The 21967-nt window shown below is 39.7% G+C and overlaps 2 protein-coding genes across 3 annotated transcripts; both read left to right on the forward strand.

Annotated features, from left to right (window-relative positions):
* Positions 1-278: 278 nt before the first annotated feature.
* ppp1r26 (protein phosphatase 1, regulatory subunit 26) lies at positions 279-13347 on the forward strand. Of its 2 annotated transcripts, none has more exons than XM_074616880.1 (5): positions 279-500; positions 6186-9465; positions 12389-12503; positions 12698-12783; positions 12865-13347. In XM_074616880.1, the coding sequence occupies exons 2-5, from the start codon at positions 6257-6259 to the stop codon at positions 12914-12916; spliced, it is 3462 nt and encodes a 1153-aa protein (XP_074472981.1). In that variant the 5' UTR covers positions 279-500; positions 6186-6256; the 3' UTR covers positions 12917-13347. The 2 variants fall into 2 exon arrangements, with proteins under 2 accessions (XP_074472981.1, XP_074472980.1); XM_074616879.1 differs by having other exon boundaries at positions 12885-13347.
* Positions 13348-13385: 38 nt separating this feature from the next.
* Positions 13386-17460, forward strand: mrps2 (mitochondrial ribosomal protein S2). The gene is made up of 4 exons (XM_074616940.1): positions 13386-13544; positions 14601-14702; positions 14801-14921; positions 16856-17460. The coding sequence occupies exons 1-4, from the start codon at positions 13520-13522 to the stop codon at positions 17397-17399; spliced, it is 792 nt and encodes a 263-aa protein (XP_074473041.1). The 5' UTR covers positions 13386-13519; the 3' UTR covers positions 17400-17460.
* The last annotated feature ends 4507 nt before the right edge of the window (positions 17461-21967 follow it).

The following is a 21967-nucleotide window of genomic DNA, read 5'->3' on the forward strand; positions in this document are numbered from 1 at the left end:
CAAAATGTATCTTAAAGGGAGATTTGTCAAGTATTTAACACTCTTATCAACATGGATGTGGGCAAATATGCTTGCTATTATTATTTGCTTATTTATTTATTTATTTATTTATTTTTTGCTACTTTAAGTATATGTTGCTGCTGATACATTTGAACTTTTACCTGAGTAAGATTATGAATGCAGGATGTATTTTTACTCTGTGGTATTACTACTTCTACTGAGGTCAAACATCTGAGTACTAATGTGAAATATAAAATGCACTTCTTCCGGGAAATAGGCCGATGCCGTGTCTGAAAGGGTCCATGCTTGGCTGGCTTTAAGGAAGCTGCTGGTCCGCCCGGCCGGCAGTGGGAGCGGAGCGGAGCGGAGGGGGACGGTGAGAGAGCTGCAGGCGGTGAGAGAGAGAGCTGGTGACGGACACAGAGATATCTCCACGACGGCGTCTCTGATGCAGCTATGAACACAGTCTCACTGTAGACGTGGCTTCGTGTCATATCCAGGTGAGTTCAACGTGTCCGCTGTGTTTCGTGGCTGTAGCTGTGTGGAGAATAGCTGAGGCTAGGAGAGGAAGCCACGGCTACATACAAAGGCTTTCTCTGCCGGAGTAATGCCGGGCTGCAGCAGCCGGGAGGCCCGCCGAGGTCTTTCAAGTCCCCGACTACTAGCCACGGTTATCCCGACAATGTTCCACACCATCTCCTCACATTCTGCCCGAAATATAACCACACTGGTTAACGTAGACGTGTTTACGGACAATAATTCCGTTTAGCGGTGTTATCAACCGATATATCGGGGCTTTTGACAACCGTGGCCGGGTACCAAGAAACATGGTTGCTCTGCGGAGTCTCCTAACGCTGCACGCCGGGCAGCGGTGCAGTCAGCGCCGCTAGAGGGTTACGAGGACAGCCGGGGTTTTTCTGCTGCGACCGGGAGGGAAAACACACGCGACAACACGGTTTGCTTATATAATACACAAAATGCTCCCCGTTTCTGTTGGCAGGAAACTTTCTTTGTACATAATGATGTGTCAAACTAAGTTGGCATACGACTACGTTATGTTCGTTTTCAGCTCTTTTCTCCAGCGGGGCGTCTCTGGTCACCACCGTGGTTTCCTCTAGTTATTAGCATTATAATATAATATCGTCTGTGAGGAGCAGAAGGAGACAGAGTTGGACATATAGTCTGTTGGTGTCAGGCTGTAGTCGGGCTGCCCAGTCCCCCTGCAGGGTGCACACTGAGCTGGAAGGGAGGCTTTATATTTGGGGTCGGTGGTTGCATAGCTGGGGAAATGTCCCAAAGCACGCGTGTTCATGGAGGGACAGTACTGGCTGTTGCACCTTTGATCTCTAGTAGTATTAAGATCAAGTGCCACCTTACCATCCAGTATCTATAGAGCCTATAGCATTATGTTTGCACCATGTAACAGAACACAATGAAACAAGCTGCATTTATTGTAAAATAACTCTGCATAGCTGTGGTTTTAAAATGCTGAAAGCTATCCACCTATGAGTCCAAAGTCAAGATAACCCAGTGGTGGAAAGTAATGAATAACATTTAGTAAGGTACCATAAAGAAGTAGTATAGTTTAAGTTACTTGTATGTCTAGTATTACAAGTTACTTTGCAGATTAATATTTTTTTTTAAATCTATGAGCATGTGAAATATGATGCATTGTTGTTGTTTTTTGTTTAAAAAAGTGCCTTGTATACACAAACCATTGTACATCAATAATAATATCCAACAATTGCGGCTGTCAATCGATTAAAATATTGAATCGCAAATTAAATGCACATTTTTGTATCTGTTCAAAATGTATTGTAAAGGCAGATTTGTCAAGTATTTAATACTCTTATCAACATGGGATTGGGCAAATATGCTGCTTTATGCAAGCATATGTATCTATTTATCATTATTATATTATTATTATTATTATTATAATATATTATTATTATTATTAGCATAGAAAATATGCTCAAATCATAACATGGCAAACTGCAGCTGTCAGTGTGCTGACTTGACTATGACTTGCCCCAAACTGCATGTGATTATCATAAAGTGGGCATGTCTGTAAAGGGGAGACTCGTAGGTACCCATAGAACCCATTTACATTCACTGATCTGGTGGTCAGAGGTCAAGGGACCCCTTTGGAAATGGATATGACAGTTTTTTTCTCGCCAAAATGTAGTGTAAGTTTGGAGCGTTATTTAGTCTCCTTTGAGACAAGCTAGTATGACATGATTGGTACAGATTGATTCTTTAGGTTTTGCAGTTTCATAAGATGCTTGCTAGCTTTAAGACTGAGCCTGGTACAACCTCCAAAAGATTGATCGCTTTAATGCGTTAAAGAAATTAGTGGCGTTAAAACTAAATTGCGTTAACGTGTTATTATAGCGTTAGCTTTGACAGCCCTACCAATAATATAATATATAATAGTATGGTGGACAGGTGCCATTCTGGCATATGGAGTACTGTTACTTTTGATAACTGAAGTACATTTAGCTGATAATACTTTTAATACAATTCTGATATTGCAGCTCTACTTGCATAAAAGATCTTAATACTTTTTCCACTAGCAGCCCAGCCTGCTCATGACGTGACAACTTTCCATATTTATTTTGTTTTGCATTACACCGTTGATGTGTGCACAGTCGATCTGTCCATCAGCGAGAGCTGAAACAACATCCGATGTAGCGTTACAACTGAATGGAAGAGAGGCTGTTGAGGGAACACGGACCAATTGGATAAACATGATAATTTAACACTGTTAATTTGAGGGAATTGATACAGCAGGCTAATTAGAGGACACATTTGTGTCAAAGCTTAGCTCTGGGTGCTCCTTAATATACGGACGGACTAGCCACAACAACCTTTAACTTCAGTTCCTACTCCTACAATATCTTAACAGTAAGAATTTGGAAAAGTTGTAGGGTGTAATTTACAAATTTGTGTGCACAAGTAACCCATAATGTTTCCCTTGGTACCTGCCAGGCTCTGTAAATTAATATCTGCTATTCTGAGATTAATATAGTGGGGTCTGGGGACCTATAGGGGCCTTTTAGCGGATTACATGGGGCCCCCCAGGGGAACAAATGTTTATTTAGCCACTTAAAAGTTGAACATAAAGAGAGCATGTGAAACAACTAGGTCTGTTTCAACATGATTTTGTCTGGAAAATGAATTATTTGGATATGAATTGTGTTTGAAAGCAAATCTCAGTCACTGCAAGATTATTAAGTAAGCAAACATGAGTTTACTGTGATAGTGTGTGCAAAGTAATCGCATTTCAGGGTGGAATGGATTATACTGAAACATGCAGTGACTTGAAGAGCTCCATGAATGAATATAGTACAGAGTTTTAATTGTGGATTATTACTGTTATTTACCACACGTTTCTTAACCTTTCTCTGTCTAAAATAAATATAAATTACATTTATAATGAAATTCTATGTAGAAAGAAATAGCTGACAGCAGCAGCTGCAGCAGAAACACAGCTGGTGTGAACACCTGACTCGCAACGAAGCCGCCACGCAACGAAGCCGCCACGCAACGAAGCCGCCACGCAACGAAGCCGCCACGCAACGAAGCCGCCACGCAACGCAGCCGCCACGCAACGAAGCCACGACGCGCTCCAGATGTTCCCAGTGTGGACGAAGCATAAAGTAGCTTGAAGATTAAACAGTAAACTTTATGGCCATTCTTATACAGTTCTCCAACTATGTATTTTGTATGTATATGTAGCTACATAATTCTGAGACATTATAGCTGGACCTAACAAAAAGTAACTCAAACTGAATATATATTAACCAAATCTAAACCTTTCTGAAAAGCTGAAACTAAACTCAAACTAGCAAGCACTCTGAAAACTAACTAAAACTAAACTGAAACTGAAAAGTCCAAACTGTTATAACCATATCAAGTCTTCCAGTGATTCCTCAAATCACACATAAATAAGCACAAACTCCTGCACCCCCGAGCTGCACAGAAGATCAACCAGAACCACGCAGCACCGTTGCACTAATCATGATAACAACACACAGCCTGCAGTGAAGTGCTGCAGAATGGTCGTATTGAGTTCCTCCACAGGATGGCAGCAGTGCACTGACATTGCCTGTTGTGCTGAATATTCAGGATGTGTAGCTGTTAGCAAGGTGAGGGGAAAAGAGGGGAAATATTATCATCTTGATCCTTATGGTTAAATCAAATTGTAGGCAACTGACAAAATGAAATGTTCAGTAACAACTGCTAGTACATTATTATTTATTACATAGCATCAAACGTTCCTCTCTGTCAGGGTAAGAGATCAACAACAGGTACAGATATATGAAAAAGTATAATAATAATATTATCGGAGACAATATTAGAAATATATTGCAGCATTTTCTGTAGTACTGAATAATCAATATAAAGTAGTGCTACATGTAATAGTAGACTGATACTGTATATTTTTATTTATAAAGTGGGCTCGCTGGAACTATATCGGTATCTGTGTACTGTATGTGTTAGCCGAAAAGTAAGAAGAAATTGCTAAAAATGTGTTGAGGTCATTTACAATGAGCGCTTCTGTTACATGATTTTGTCCACCAGAGAGTCCTGTCAAGTTTAATTTCCAGCTGTAAAATGTCCGTGCATATCTTAGCCACAATTCTTAAAAACAATAATAACAATTCAAGAGAATCTCAAAAATGTTTGTTTATGCTATGTTGTTTACATAAAAAAGAAGATTATTGATCAATATAGCCTATAATTTGAAGGAGTTACCTTGTTCTCTGGGAAATCGTAATGGCCATTTTATTATTTTCTGACATTTTATAAGTATAGTATAAGTAATCAGATTAATCAATTATGAGAATAATTGTAAATTGCAGCTTATTTTCTCTAAATGTGTGTTGGTGGTTGTCTGTAGTAGTCGGCTACCGTCCCTCAAATCTTTCTGAAATAAAAATCAATTCAAGATGTCTGTACACGGTTGGATGAAATGTAAATTTGGACGTCTTTAAGACCCATTTTTTGGGGGGGTGGATCAGTGTGCAACAGGGCTTTCAAAGTTAACGCGCTAATAATGTGTAACGCAAATTTGTTTCACTCACACTAATTTCTTTAACGCAATTGATCTTTCTGATGTTGTAGCGGGCTCACTTTTAAAGCTACAGTGAAGACACTGGCATCATATGAAACTACACAACCTGATGAATCCATCGGTACCAATAGCACCTGTCCACCATACTATTATATATTATATTATTGGTAGGGCTGTCAAAGCTAACGCTAAAATAACACGTTAACTTAATTTAGTTTTAACGCCACTAATTTCTTTAACGCATTAAAGCGATCAATCTTTCGGAGGTTGTACCGGGTTCAGTCTTAAAGCTAGCAAGCATCTTATGAAACTGCAAAACCTAAAGAATCAATCTGTACCAACCATGTCATACTAGATTGTCGCAAAGGAGGCTAAATAACGCTCCAAACTTGTGCTAAAATTTGTCAAGGAAAAACTGTCATGGCCATTTTCAAAGGGGTCCCTTGACCTCTGACCTGAAGATATGTGAATGTAAATGGGTTCTATGGGTACCCACAAGTCTCCCCTTTACAGACATGCCCACTTTATGATAATCACATGCAGTTTGGGGCAAGTCATAGTCAAGTCAGCACACTGACACACTGACAGCTGTTGTTGCCTGTTGGGCTGCAGTTTGCCATGTTATGATTTGAGCATATTGTTTATTCTAAATGCAGTACCTGTGAGGGTTTCTGGATCAATATCTGTCATTGTTTTGTGTTGTTAATTGATTTCCAATAATAAATACATACATACATTTGCATAAAGCAGCATATTTGCCCACTCCCATGTTAAATAAGAGTATTAACTACTTGGCAAATCTCCCTTTAAGATACATTTTGAACAGATAAAAAAAATGCGATCAGTCACAATTAACTACGGACAATAATGCGATTAATCACAATTAAATATTTATTGATTGACAGCCCTAGTTTGCAAAACTCCAGTGGCACGGACTTCATTCACAGCTCTTACAAAAGGATTTGACATGTTGTGGACACAGAGTGAATGTTTGCCATCAGAATAATTTGATATATGATTCACACAGGAACTCTACACACAGTGGCTTTAATTCTCAGTGTAGTTTGACCTGTCCATCAATGTTTCTCTGTTTCTGTTTTCTTCTCAGATTGAACAATGTGATTGTGATCGGAGGCAGCTGCACTCCAATGGTCGAGGACCTCACCTCCCTTCACTAGAATGTACTTGATGAATGTACCTCCTGTCGCAGCGACGCAAACAGAATGGAGAACATGTGGCCCGCCTGGAGGCTATAGCCTTCCAATCTGCTTCAATGACTCTGACACCGAGTTGTCCACCAGAGGCACACCTATCTCAGATAAGGTCCAGATGATCATAGAGAGCCTTAGGAGCACCCAGTCCTCACTCGAGATGGGCGACGAGATGGAGGTTAACGTGCCAACGGGACAGGAAGGTCATCCCCAAGTCTGCAAGGTTGCAATGGGCTCTTATGTGGGAGCCAAGTCCAAAACGAAAGGTCCCACTGAAAACCAACGGGCAGATGTTTCCTCCCCAGTCAACCACGAGAGCAGTGACTCTGACAGTGATGATTCTGTGGACAGAGGAATCGAGGAGGCGATACTGGAATACCTGAAGGAAAAGGATGATCACAAACGCAAGGCGGAACCGTGCTTCACCTTTCTCCAATCATCCAAGATTCCCAGGAAAAGCCCTGGTGTTCCTGAGGTTTCCAAACAGAACTCTGACAGCAATACATTTTTGATCGCCAGTAGCCAGCTTCCAAAAAGTGTCAAAGCTGAGACTCCCACAGCAGCCGCTCTTATACCTATAAAAATGTATATCAAAAACAAGGCCTTACTAAATGACAACACAGTTAAGAAATTGGATTCAAATAAAAGTACAACAACCAAAAGTTTAGTCTTGCCCAGAGAGCAGACAAAGAGCCCCTCTAAAACAGTAAGCCTCCTCAACAAAGTCATGTGCCCGGTCACAGTTAAGGTGGAGGAAGACTCAAATGATTCCAGTAGTGATGACGGCATTGAGGAAGCCATTCAAAGATACCAGCTAGAGAAAAAGGAGCAGCAGAACAAAAGGGAAACGTTCAGTCCACGTGTATTCAAAGAGGAGTCTGACTCCACTAGTGATGATGGGATTGAAGAAGCTATCCGCTGCTACCAGCTTGAGCAACTCAAGGAGAAGAGCGTCCTGAAACCGTTCTTACACAAGCAAAAACCCTTTACTAAATCATTAACACATGCTGTTGGAAGTACAAGCACGGAAAACATGAAGAAACACAGACTGAGAAAGAAAAGGAGCAGAGCAGAGAAAGAAGTGAAATCTGTTCAACCTCCTCCTCCATCTGTTTTCATCCCCAAGAACACACTTTCAGAGAGGTCCAAGGGTAAAGGAAATGGATTGCTTTTGTTTAAAGTAGAAGGTTTTAAGGAGCAACCTACCCCTCCAAAGGTTAATACAAGTGCAGAGCTCATGTGTGCCGAGGCGATACTGGACATTTCAAAAACCGTCATGCCTGGGCCCTTCCATCATAGTGTTAGCCTTAGCAGTTGCACTCCCACCGAATCCTCCTTGCAATCTTCGCCTCCTGACAACTGCCCAGATGAAGAAAGTGATGGCAGCTCCATTGATAGTGAAGATGGGATAGAGCAAGAAATCAGGAAATTTCTTGAGCAGAAGGCCCAAATGCAAAAACAGCCGCCCACCGCTACGACTCCAGAGCCTCAATGTGTTAATGAAGCGGAGAAAGTGAAAGCAAAACAAGCTGCAACCCAAAAGAAACCTCCAAGATTGTCTTTGACACAGAGAAGAAAACACAAAGCGGAGAACTCTAGCATTTCCAACACGTCAGGAGCAGATGATGTTCTAGAAACAGCCCCTAAACCTTCACCTGAGCACGGAAAAGAATCCAGCACATCGGTATGTTCCCAGAGAAGTCAAACACACCCAATAGCTGGATCACGCAAGACGGAGCAAAGTGGAGACAAAAGCAGCTCGCTTGACAGTGACGAGGACCTAGACACCGCTATAAAAGACCTGCTCAAGACAAAAAAGAAGTCAACGAAAAAAACAAGAGACTTGAAGCGGAAATCGAGGATGTGCCTCAAGGATGGAGAACCGCTGCTGGGAAATGCTTTAAAAAAGTTGAAACCTGATCCTACGTCCAAGCACAGTCCTTTGAAAAAAGTAGAAAAGAGTAAGGATGACATGAAAGACAGGTTTGGATTGAGTAAAAAGAGCATTTCACAACATAAGCAAACTAATAAGAGTAAAGAGCATGATGTGCATGAAGATGAAGCTCAAGAGACCCTGTTGCCGCACAATACTCAGACTGCTCTTGAGATAAAGGAAGATAGCAGTTCAGTAGACAGCGACGATAGCATCGAGCAAGAAATCCAAAGGTTTCTGGCTGAAAAGGCCAAAGTTTCCACCACTGAGAAAAGTAAAGATGGAGATGTATCGAGGAATGGTACTGTCGTGGTTTGTGCAGCACTCCGAGATGAAGACATGAAACAGGAAAATCAGCTGGCTGAAATTCCAAGAAAAAGTCCTCTCTCTGGACAATCTCCTCTTCCAACGCCACAGAGTTTGCTGCCAGACATCGCTACGGTTGGTGCACAATCACGTCTGTCGTCGGTCCAGTCCTGCAGCCCCAGTCTTCTGGAGCCAGCAGACGGCGCGGGGGCTGCCAGAACCGAGCAAAGGAGGCCTAGCTCTGGGAGAGGGGACGTCCAGGATGTCACCCCACAGGTGGAGAGAGTTCAGACAGTTTTTAGTCCGAACATTGCTCATTCTCGCTCGGAGTCAAACAAGTGGCGCCAGAGCCTCGGACTCCCCACGGCTGACACCAGGCCTCTCAGTCGACCTTCATTCCATATCACCTCATCTAAAATCAGCAACATTGCAGCAGCAACTGCACCATATCAAAGCGGGGGGCCCAAACCACAGACTCCAGTCACCGTTTGGTCCTCTGCAAGGACCAGCAGAGCACCTTTCCCCTGCTCTACAGAGACTAATGTAAATACCACATTCAGATCCCCCGTTTTGAATCATTTCTCTACTGCCAGGCTGCATCCAAGGATGTCATTTGCACGGAGCCTTGCACCCGGCCACAGGTCCCAGTGCCCTATAGAAGGAGAGACAGAGAGTATGGTGCATATGTCTAAGGACAAGAGTGTGTTTGTCGAACTGGAATCGAATAGGACCAACCACGTCCAGGTTCGAAGCAGGGAAAGGAGCGAGGGAAAGGAGAGAGCGGACTTGCTAAGTGAGAAAAAAAGAGAAGGCGAGAGCATGAAGATAGACGATAAAGAAGTACATCTAGAAAGAACAGAGGAAGAATTTATAGATGAGGCAGATTGTGAGTCAGGCAACAGGAGAAATCCAGAGAAGAAGCAGGGCTTTTCCACATTGTAAGTATTTTCTTTGGCCTTTATGTCCCATAGCATCATAATTCAATTTTATAGGAGTTAATTTCTCGATTGTGCCCTGCTAATAAATATAATGTAGGTTATGATCAAGCTCATTCATTTATAGGCTTGAAGGGAATGTTTGTTTATACGATAAAACAAAACAGGCATTTTTTTTAAAAATGTGTTTGTACATTTATACGGCTATGTGACACAGTGGCACCATCATTTCTTTGTGCTCTGACGTCACATCTTTGAAAAGCAATACAGTGACATTTTGGTACAAGAGGCAGACTGCATGAGTCGTAGCGCCATCAAAATGCCGAAAACAACATCATCCTAAATATCTCTCACATTTTATGTAAAAAAGAAGTGACCAAGAAAAATAACCTCTCAATATGACAAAATAAAGATTATGGTTAAGACCAAATGCTTAAGATTTGGACACAAATTAGCAATGCTAACAACCCCCCACCCCCCCATCCCCAAAAAAGAAAATACATGTTATTACATAATCTTTCCCAGTTTACCTGTGATATGTGGGTTTACTTTAAGAAGTCATTTTATGTGCAAAAGTTAAAAAATAATTATTGCGGATGTTATTGTAATATTTAGGGCTGGGCAATATGATGATATATATCGCCAAAATTATATTAAAAAGTATCGTATATATTTTTCTATATCGTTTCATAATATAGGCTATCCCTCTATTTATTTCTTTTTTTTCTCTATAATTTCACTTAACCCAAGTTCTTAAAATGAGAAATACTCTTCATTTGTCAAGTATTCAATTCACACAGGAGTATTTAAAAAAAGGTTTTACCATGTGGTTATTTCATATAGACTATTTACATTTTGAACTACCAGAGAACATGCTATATTGTGATTTCTTACACGGCTTTGTTGATTACTCGATTCTGATTGGTTAATCACAGCGTTCTACGGTCTGTTATTTCTTTTTAACAGACTGTTGCTACGTATAACAGACCGTTGCTACATATAACAGACCGTTGCTACGTATAACAGACCGTTGCTATGTATAACAGACCGTTGCTATGCATAGCAGACTGTTGCTATGGGCGCAGTTCTGATGTCGGACTGTTTTTGTGTCAAATTATTGATTCGTCAAGTAAGCAGTCGTGTAGTAAGCGGAAAAATGTACAGCAAGCGGGTCATTGTTGTGAAATAAAAGAAAGAAATCGCTCTGTCCTATATCAGGATAGAAGATTTTGACCATATCGCCCAGCCCTAGTAGTAACATGTTTCCATCACTGCATTCATCTTAACAATCTCAATAAAAGCCAGAAGACAAAACATATAGTTTATGATTAGATCTATTCATGCTCTGTGACACATTTCACACAGCTTGGTAGGATGACGGGGGTGGTTAGAGTGAAACACCTGAAATGATTGGTTTGTTTAAGGAAAATGACTAACTATTTTGATAATTGATTAATTGTTACAAATTTGCTGCCTTTCTTTGTCAGACGATTGTAAATTTAATTTCTTTGGGTTGTGGATGGTTGGTCAAACAAAACTTTTTTTCACTCCTGAGTAAAATATTAATCATTTGATCAAGAAAATAATTAAACGATTAATCACTAGTTAAAATAAGCATTAGTAGCGTCCCTAAACACTACTGCATTATTGGGAATATCTTATGCAGAGCAGGGCGATTTGGAAAAAATATGACATATATATATTATATACTATAACATGCAGTTACATTTCTCAAAATCAATGCTAATTCTCCTAAATGCTTATTTTTATAATAAATTCATAATAAAAAAAGATGCCAACTAATCTAGCATAATACAGTTTATCATGACTTTACCTGCCCACGTTCTACCCTGCCAACCATTTACTGTATTTATCAATGTTTAAATATGGCTGCTTGTGTCCAATAGTACGTTCCCACTCAAGTCCAGCAAACAGGAGTCACTTAAAACACGTCTCTTTACTTCACCCCTCACCTTCTCCCTCCCTACCCCACCTCTTTATCTCATCACCTTACTTTATCCCTCCCTACCCCACCTCTTTATCTCATCACCTTACTTTATCCCTCCCTACCCCACCTCTTTATCTCATCACCTCACACTGCTGCAGCTCTAAATCTGGGTTCTTCTAATGATGATCATTCCAGAAAATGAGGATAGCCTTTTTAACTTTTGCACATAAAGAGAAAAGCCGGTGTACACTTACACAGATTATACCCTCGACCCTTAATAGGCACTGTTTTCAGAGCAATTTTAGGTCAGCATTTGGTACTGGAACAATCTTGTATCCTTTCTTGACTACTATGGAGATATTATACTACATCTTCCCAACAACATTAGTTTTTCAGACACAGTGCTCTTAGTTCATTGTATGGTTTAAACTCATATGGATGAATTTAAAGCTCAGTTGTTGATGAAAGCCACTGTAACAGTCTTGGACATATTACCTCTATGACTCACGTGTTGTTCCAGATTCCACAAAAGCCACATCGTTACCCCTCTCTGTCTTGCTAAACTTGATATTTAGTGTGTTCATTTCTTTGTCATGTTGCAGTTTTCTTGAATTTCCTATGTGAAAAAAAGGCTATTTATTTTTGTTTATCAAAAAAAAAAGTTACTGAACATGCTGTGCATTGCCAGGTTTTGTAAATATTTTGTAAGAAGTGTTTCTTTTTTCTTTTACTCTTTCAGAAAAAAACAACTTTTGCTGTGTCTTTTAAGTGCATCTGTGTAATAAAGAGTGGAATCCGAGCCACAATGGGTCTTCCTCATTAATAATGTATAAGAGTAACACTAATTGCATTACAGTAACACCTGGTTAATGGAACAGTTCTACATTTACTGGCTTTAAGATGGACTTTGGGATGAATTATTAAGTCATCACTGGGGATTGGTCTGATGTACTGAATGTCCTGCTCTGCCTTGCCCAGGTCTTTGTCCAGTGCCATTGACCCTGGCATCAGCTTCAGACCTTGCATAGCTCTTACCACAGAGGAGAGAAGCAGGATGTTCAACAGGAGGTACCTGGCTGAAAAATACAAGAAGGTACAATTATGTAGAGATGTGAATGACTCCATTATTTGTATCCCTTTATGATGAAACCAGGTATTCAGTAACATGTTAGCTGAAGTCACCAGCCCCATCAATGGCAAGGAAAACTGGGAATATTTTTTACCTTGGTTTGTAAAAAGTTGTCCATATCCAGTGAATGCGAAATATGTATAACACCATGGTTGCAGGGGCTGCCTTCTCACCGTAGCGCTCCATCGCAAAGCAAGGCTGTGCAACGTGTCAAAAGAAAGCTTCAGTTCATTCCAGTCAACAGGTATGTGTGTGTGTGTGTGGTTGGACCCAAATGATTGAGGTGAGTGAGTGATCACAGTCGAATAAAAACCATTCATCCAAGATTATTCTCATCTTTTTCAGGAGAAATGAAGCACCCAGCCACCACAGCATAACCAAGTATAAAACGTCATTCTGCATTTGAAACATGGATGTATCTCACGTTTGATATTACAGCATGTGGGTTGTTGAGTAGTTTGCACTTTTTCAAGTGCTGTTTATGTATTGCCTGCTGTTAGATTTGATGTTGCAGGCACGTGGTATTGGATTTTCTTTTGGTATTTATTTATTTTTGCCATGTTTTGTTGTAAATTACATATTAATGAGATTCTCCAAAATATATAACAATAAATGGACGTTCACTTTTTTTTATTTTATGTAGTCAATGAAGGGCATTAACTAAGAACTAAATCCACATGTAAAGTTTACTGGTGTGAATTCTTCTTTATAATACATCTGTTGTTTATGTGAAGACATTTGTTCCATATCAGACGGTATTAACATACATTTTGTTATACATTGTTATAGCTAAATAACACGAGAGCGTTGTGTTGTATTCCTCTTTCAATAAAGTTGTGAAGCTGAAAATAATCATTTGGCGCCATGGGTATTGTAGTGTATTGTAGAAAACTGTCACGACAGAACACAACTTTACGACAGTCCATGAACTACAGACGCGCAGGCGCAGTCCGCTGACCTTCTGAGGTGCTACATGAAGCATGGCTGCCCGCGCGCTCACCAAAGGTATCTATCTGTACACAAGTAGTTTAATGATCCGACAGAGTCAATGCCCGTCTGAATAGATGTAGAGGAGAGTTGTGGCATTGTTCTGTTTCATGCTTACAGTCCGGACTAATCAGAAGTGTATCATGTAGCTCATGTCTGTAGCCGGCTGTGGAGCGAGCTAGCAGTCATGTAGAAGTGTACCGCTAGACTAACGCTGATTGAACAGCCTTCATCGAGCTGGATGGCTCAAAGAATGGTCTCTTATGTATACAATAATCTCAGGAAGTTGTACTCTTGGAGCGACAGGTTTATTTGACAGCATCACAATCATGGCTGTATAAAGAGAACCAACAACAACGTCGCCCTCTCTCTGACGTCATCAGCCTGCCTCTCCCTCCAAGCAGCTTGTTCTTTTAATACAGCCATGATTTGTCCCATACTCTTATTTCCAAAGTTCAATATAGTAGTAAAATAAACATGTTCAGATTTTATTACAAAAAATTCAGCAAATATATTTCACAGTAAAAAAAATAATTTAAAAATGAAATAAATTATACAACAAATAAAATGTAAAGAAAGGAAAATATTATAAAATCAGTATCTGTAAAGGTATACAATGAGGGTATTCTTTAAGCTACATCATTTTATTGTAGTTAATCAAGTTATTAATCAACTTAATTATGTAAATTTCATCTGCCGAAAAATGTGGATTAAGTGAGTAATATCTCAATCTTTGTTAGGATGATCTTTTTCAGAATGTTTTGAGAAGTTCTTCTGTTAATTAAATACAAAAAAGAAACAATCTACCAACACATGTTCAATAGTTTCCCCTTCACAATTACAAAACGTGTGTCCATTGTTAACAGTTGCAAAGAACTTGCAAATATTAGCTTTAGCAGGGTAGTACCTGTGTACAATCTGAAATAGAAACTCCTTGATTCTATTTGGAATTATATATTGAGGTATTCCCTCCACGCATTACCGTATGGCATTACCCAAGCATAAAAGGTTGTTCAATCCAATCCAGCACTTAATGTCCAATGTATTGACTGATACTTTGTGTCTAATATTTAGGGCTTTGGGGGCTGAGACAGTCACGGGCTGTTACAATCGGACAAAAGTATGCCACCGCAACGTCCATCAAATCACCTAAACTTCAAACTGACGACATCTCAGGTGAGCTTCAGAATGCGACACTCACAGGAGTGTGTATGAGTTAAGTCTATTTTGTTTTTTCTCCAGACTTTCAGCAATGTGATTTCTCCCACATACAGAAAAAGTGCTAAACGAGCCACTTGAGAAGCCGGACTTCTTCCGTGTGTCAGAGCTCTTCTCGTTGAAAGACCTGTTCGACGCCAGAGTGCATCTTGGCCATAAAAAAGGTTGCAGGCACAGGTTGGTATGGCTTTCCACAGTCCATCAACTGTTTAACCTAAAAGTTGTCACCCAAATGCGTTGTCAGAGGGATCTGCACTCAATTACTTCAACAGCTATAGGCTACAGTAGTGCAGAGGAAAACACCATTTGAGTGTGAGGGATATGGCTGCAACTAATAATTATTTTCATCTCTAAAGTGTCAGAAAATACTGAAAGATCACATTTTCCAGCGATTACAATTTTATAAAGCCCAATGTTGCACCCTTAAATCACTTGTTTTGTCCTACCAGCAGTCCAAAACCCAAAGATATATATTTCACTATCACAAAAGATCACGTAAAGCAGCAATTCTTCATGATTGAGAAGGCGGCCCAAGAGAATGTTTGTCATTATTGTTTGAAAAAAGACCTAAATGATTAAACGGTTATCAAAATAGTTAGTGATTCATTTTCTGTTGGTCTATTCAATTAGTCAACTAATTGATTCAGCTCTAGTGAACTAATAAAACGACTGTGATAAAGTGTTTACTTGAGGGTTTTCAAGTCATTTCTATAAACAGTCTTTCTGTTTGAGGAGACCAAATGCGATTGGAAAAATCAGCACACACTTTGATTCATCTTGTTTAATATTTGATTGCAAATCTAGTTGCAGTCAATACTTGTGTGCAATCTACAAGTGATGCTCTGCAGGGCGTGCACTGCACCAATCTTCAGTTCTTGCTTGTTGTGACTCTGCCTTCCATCTGGACTTGTCTAGTCAAAAACATTCCATTGGCTCTAAAAGTCTTGGTTCCTTTGGCTATATATTTAGGGTTATTGGGCCTACAACATGTTTGTATTCTTATCCTTAACCTCTCTCACCAAGCCCTCGTCAATGCAAAACCTTTTGTAAATCACTAGTTTCAGCCTGATGAAAACAACCTGCTCATGTGTAGGTGCTTGTTTGGGTCTCATTCTCCTGTTGCTGAGAAAGGGCTGCAAGTCTTTACCACACCCACTATGGATGTGATAAAGACTGAGAGTAAAGCTGAGAGTCAGCACTAGTGATAGCAAGGTGGCGCTTCATGAAGCACTGAAGCTCTCTAGCAAATTAATTCGCCAAAGGGTTCATTTCACGAGGCTTCATCTGGGCTTCATGTGCACAGAAAACCACCTGCTGGTCAAAGAGTGAGAAACAGGCAGATATATTCCAGATGTCAGTCAGTGGTTGAACCGGGCAGAGGGCAGTGAATGATAGAGAGGAGGCTTTATTTGTTTTTATTCAGGAAAATTAATTTCATAACTGTGAACTAACTTTCGGCTTCAATGACGTCATTGGTCTAAGACGATACAAGCCTCGATACGCGCTTCACAGAAAACTTCCTGGATTACTCGACACACGATTCGAAGCCTCAGCACAGTACATATCATCTTTAGCCAGCACTATGCTCAGGATGATAATGGTTTAATTTCAGATCCAATGCATTGGAGTAAAGCTAGAACAACTAAAAGTGATGGTACAATTACAGACACCGCTAAACGACATAACTCTCCTTTTTTCCGAGCCTCTCTATTTAATTGTGGTTTGCAAGTTGGAAATGTACAGTTGCACCTCTAACAAAGATTTAAACTGTGCCACAATAAAGGCCCACCACTGCCTTTACATTAAAACACATGAAGGAAATGTTGAGTTAGTAGCAACACTAACTTTATGCACCAACATCAGCTTACCACAGCAGAAAAAACAAAGCAGAACAGGAAATAGTGTGATAGAGCGACTGCTGACAAATCAACAAGTCAATATTATGCACATTGGATTGTGGTGACCCTGAAAATTGAAGCACAGTATGCTGCTGTGGATGCTTTTACAAAGAATAGTATAAACACCACGCGCATAATTGTGTACCTCGAGGTGGAAGGCATCAATTTTCCATTTTAATTTGACTTTTTAAAATCTCATTCTCTTTTTCTTAGGCTCATGGAGTCGTACCTCTACGGCTGCCGTTTGGAACAAGATATAATTGACCTGGACCAGACTGTGGAGCACCTTCAGCAAGCTCTGAACTTCACCGCCCATGTAGCGTATCGCGGTGGCGTAATACTGTTCGTCAGCCGCAAGCGTCAGTTTAGCCACCTGGTGGACAGCACTGCTAAGAATTGTGGGGAGTACGCCCATACGCGGTACTGGCAGGGCGGCCTCCTTACCAACGCCCCCATCCAGTACGGCCCGGGAGTCCGCCTACCAGACCTCATCATCTTCTTATCCACTCTCAACAACGTGTTTCAGCCGCACGTGGGAATCAGAGACGCGGCAAAGATGAACATTCCAACAGTCGGTGTGGTGGACTCAAACTGCAACCCCAGCCTGGTGACTTACCCCGTGCCTGGGAACGATGACACTCCAGCTGCTGTGGAGATGTACTGTCGCTTATTCAAGATGACTATCAACCGTGCCAAGGACAAAAGGAGACAGATGGAGCTACTGCACGGCCTGTCAGCTCCCTCCACACCAAGCTAGTGATATAATATATTCTTAAATAACAGACATTAAAAAAAAGCATTTTAAAAAGTCAAACCGTCTCCTGCTCCTCTTCATCATGCATCTGCATTTGGAAAAAAATCAGAAGCTAGTGTTCGGGTCCGAGGCCACAACGTTGTCCTGTGTTAAGACTGAAGTTGTGTGTATATTCCTCTTTAACTTCTTTCTGGTTCTGATTTAACATTTTTATGTTCTCGGGTTGTCCGTACCATTCTCGTGAACGCAATATCTCAAGAACACCTTCAGGAATTTCTTCGAATTTGGTACAAACGTCCACTTGGACTCGAGGATGAACTGATTAGAATTTGTAGGTTAAAGGTAAAGATCACTGTGACCTCACAAAACACGTTTTTTTTGCCATAACTCAAGAATTCATATGCTAATTATGCAGGGCTGTCACAGTTAACGCAATAACAACACGTTAACGCAAATTCCTTTTAACGCCACTAATTTCTTTGATGCATTAATGTGATTTGTGTTTTAGGTTGTAGCGGCTCAGTTTTAAAGCTAGAGTAAAGATACTGGTATCATATGAAACTAGAAAACCTAAAGAATATTTTGGTACCAACATGGATATACATATACCACATGTCATACTAGCTTGTCGCAAAGGAGGATAAATAACGCTCCATTTTGGTCAGGAAAAACTGTCATAGTATACGAATGAAAATGGGTTCTGTGGTACCCACGAGTCTCCCTGTTACAGACGTGCATGTTTACGTGGACACAATCTTGACTGTTCACATTCTAAATCAGACAGATTCTTTTTTACTTTTCAACTCTAGGTCCAATTTCTCTGTCTTGTTGCCACTATGGTGCAGCCTTGGGGCCATGTTGATACAAATTTAGCAGAAAAACGCTGCTGCAGTACGTGGGAGTAGATTCAAACGGGTATTTTTTAAGCAGTTTGATTTCTAAATCTGCTTCAGCAGACGTGTGAAAACGTGTTAAAACATAAAATGCTCTTCAAAAATCCTGTTATAATTCCCAGAGCCCAAAGTTTTAAAAGATGAATCGACTATCAAAATAGTTGCAGATAGATTTTCTTTCGACTAATCGTCGCAGCCCTAGTTTGTATATTGTGGTCTATGTTAACATGGTGTTGATATGAAGTTTCTATCCATATACAAGAATAATAAGACCTTTGCTGAAGGTTAACTATATGGTGTTTCATATGAATAAGATGTGCACTGTACTCCCAGTCTCATTAAATCTGTTTAAAATTAGAAAAAGTGCATCTTGACTGTAATGTCGTCATTTCTCTTCAACTGATGATAACACAAACTCAGCTCAACTAGAGTAGGATCTATTTACTCCCACGTATCCGGGGCCGGGTCGCGGAAGGATTTTCACTGAAATGTTCTCTGGTCAGGTAGTTTATGAATCCATATTCCATAATGTCCCTTACCTATTGTGTAGTTAATAGCACACAACTAAAATGTTTTTATGGCACCTTCACTTTATTACAGATAAGTTGAGTCCAAATGCAATTTGAATGAAATCACCCTGTTTAACAGTATATAAGTGGGTTTAACATTAATAACATTGCAAATGTCCCCGCTGTGGGACTAATAAAGGGTTATTTCATCTTATCTTATTTGAATATGATTTAAATTGAAGTTTGTTTCTGTTTATCACTATCAATCAATCAAACAAACAAACTTTATTTATATAGCACCTTTCAAACAAGTCAAATGCATTTCAAAGTGCCGTACAGACGATTGACAAAAATGTAGATTTAGAGACTAATGCACCAAAACAACCAATATAAAAGTTCATTGAATAAGAAAGCAATAAAAGATGGGTATTTAAGATAATAAAAGATAAACAAAATACAAGGAAATAAATAAATAATAGAGAAGAACTGGAGGATCTGAGGGGCCTTCCTGGTTCATAAACCAAAAGCATTGCTGCAAGGTAGTCTAGTGCACGGCCATGTAGTGCCTTATTATAAACTAATAAAACATTTTTAAAATCAATACGAAAACTAACAGGTAACCAGTGTAAAGACTTTAAGATAGGAGTAATGTGTGCTCTGCTTTTGCTCTTAGTCAGCACTCGTGCAGCAGAATTGTGAATTAATTGTAGCTGATTTCTTGCATTCTTTGGTAGAGCAGAAAGGAGTGTTACCATAGTCAAGTCTGCTAGTTCTAAAAGCGTCATCAGTCCCTCTGTGTTGCTCAGAGAGAGGAGAAAACAGTTCTGAAGTATTTAGGGTGAAAAGTTATCAAATACATATAGTTCCAATGGCATGTTAGAGTATAGATGGTAGTAAGCAGTATGGCTCTCTGTTTAAGGGAGTCACTGGAGTGCACTGACTGTCACATACAGTAGAAAGCCTGTTAATCCAGTGGGGGCAGTTCGCTAAATACATGAAGTTTGGTCGCTCTCGGTGTCCGTAGTTGTACAGGTTACCTTGTAATGACCTTCTCTGACCACCAGGGGGATGAGGAGTGAAGCTACAGACACACTGGTACTAATAGACAGACTGGTACTAATAGACAGACTGGTACTAATAGACACACTGGTACTAATAGACAGACTGGTACTAATAGACACACTGGTACTAATAGACACACTGGTACTATGTCTATGGAGAAAGCAGAGTGGCTGCAAGCTGTGAGGACCAAACGGTGAGTTAGAATATGGGACTATTATTAAAGCCCATAAGTTCATAACCGTTGTATTTTATTATGTAGTATCACACCATGCCTCAAGTGTGTCCATATTTAAATGTTTGCATTGACTTAAAAAGTGAACGCGACTTCTTGGACAACTATATCACTAATATTAATCTCACTAATATTAGCAGTGTGATATTAATATTTCTGAAGGTTTCATCACAGTCGAGGTTAACTTTCAGATAAATGCTCATAACAGTGTTGTTCGTCGTGTTTGCTCACAGTTTGCTGCTTTACCTTCCATGGTGATCAACAGGCTATTATTAGATGCTGTCTCAGGTCCTGTCAGACGATCATGAGAGTGCATGAGAGTGCATGTAGCTCTAACCAGACATATCAGTTCTAAATGTATCTCAAAGAGAACTGTCAAGTATTTAATACTATACTAATGCTATCAACATGGTTAGTGGGCAAATATGCTTACTTTATGCAAATGTATAGATACAAATCAATGACAGATATTGATCCAGAAACCCTCACAGGTACTGTATTTAGCATAAAACAATATGCTCAAATCATAACATGGTAAACTGCAGCCCAACAGGCAACAACAGCTGTCAGTGTGTCAGTGTGCTGATTTGACTATTACTTGCCCCAACATGCATGTGATTATCATAAAGTGGCATGTCTGTAAAGGGGAGACTCGTGGGTACCCATAGAACCCATTTACATTCACATATCTGGAGGTCAGAGGTCAAGGGACCCCTTTGAAAATGGACATGACAGTTTTTCCTTGCTAAAATTTAGCCTAAGTTTGGAAAGTTATTTAACCTCCTTCATGACCAGCTAGTATGACATGGTTGGTACCCATGGATTCATCAGGTTTACTAGTTTGATACCATATATCATATGTAAAAAAAAAAACATTTAGTTGTTTGCTATTAACTACACAATAAGTAAGGGACGTTATGGAATATAAGTTCATAAACTACATGACCAGAGAACATTTCAGTCATGATCCTTCCGCGACCCGGCCCCGGATACGTGGGAGTAAATAGATCCTACTCTATTTGAGCTGAGAGTTTGTGTCTTTGGTGAAAAAGACCTAAATGTCTTCATATAATAAACTAAGACAGTGTTAGGTATTTATGTAGCATCAAAAACATCATGAATCTTTGAACAGAAACAGAAGAAACAGTAGCTTGAATTAAGATTCCTAAAAGAATAAGAAATAGTAGAATTAAACATTTATCAGATGATCAGAAATGACGACATTACAGTCAAGATGCACTTCTTCTATTTTTAAACAGATTTAATGAGACTGGGAGTACAGTGCATATCTTATTCATATGAAACACCATATAGTTAACCTTCAGCAAAGGTCTTATTAACTACACAATAATTAAGGGACATTATGGAATATGGATTCATAAACTACCTGACCAGAGAACATTTCAGTGAATATCCTTCCGCGACCCGGCCCCGGATACGTGGGAGTAAATAGATCCTACTCTAGTTGAGCTGAGAGTTTGTGTTTTCATCAGTTGAAGAGAAATGACGACATTACAGTCAAGGTGCACTTTTTCTATTTTAAACAGATTTAATGAGACTGGGAGTACAGTGCACATCTTATTCATATGAAACACCATATAGTTAACCTTCAGCAAAGGTCTTATTATTCTTGTATATGGATAGAAACTTCATATCAACACCTTCTTCACTCTAGCTTTAAAACTGAGCCCGCTACAACCTCAAAACTGCAAGTTGCATTAATGCGTTAAAGAAGTTTGTGGCGTTAAAACAAATTTGCGTTATTATTGCGTTGACTTTGACGGCCCTAATAATAATAATTATAATTGTATTTATATAGCACCTTTCAAAACAAGGTTACAAAGTGCTTTCCAATAAAAGCATGATCAAAATAAT

The sequence above is a fragment of the Sebastes fasciatus genome, chromosome 19 (assembly GCF_043250625.1).
Source record: "Sebastes fasciatus isolate fSebFas1 chromosome 19, fSebFas1.pri, whole genome shotgun sequence".
In the NCBI taxonomy this organism is placed as follows: domain Eukaryota; kingdom Metazoa; phylum Chordata; class Actinopteri; order Perciformes; family Sebastidae; genus Sebastes; species Sebastes fasciatus.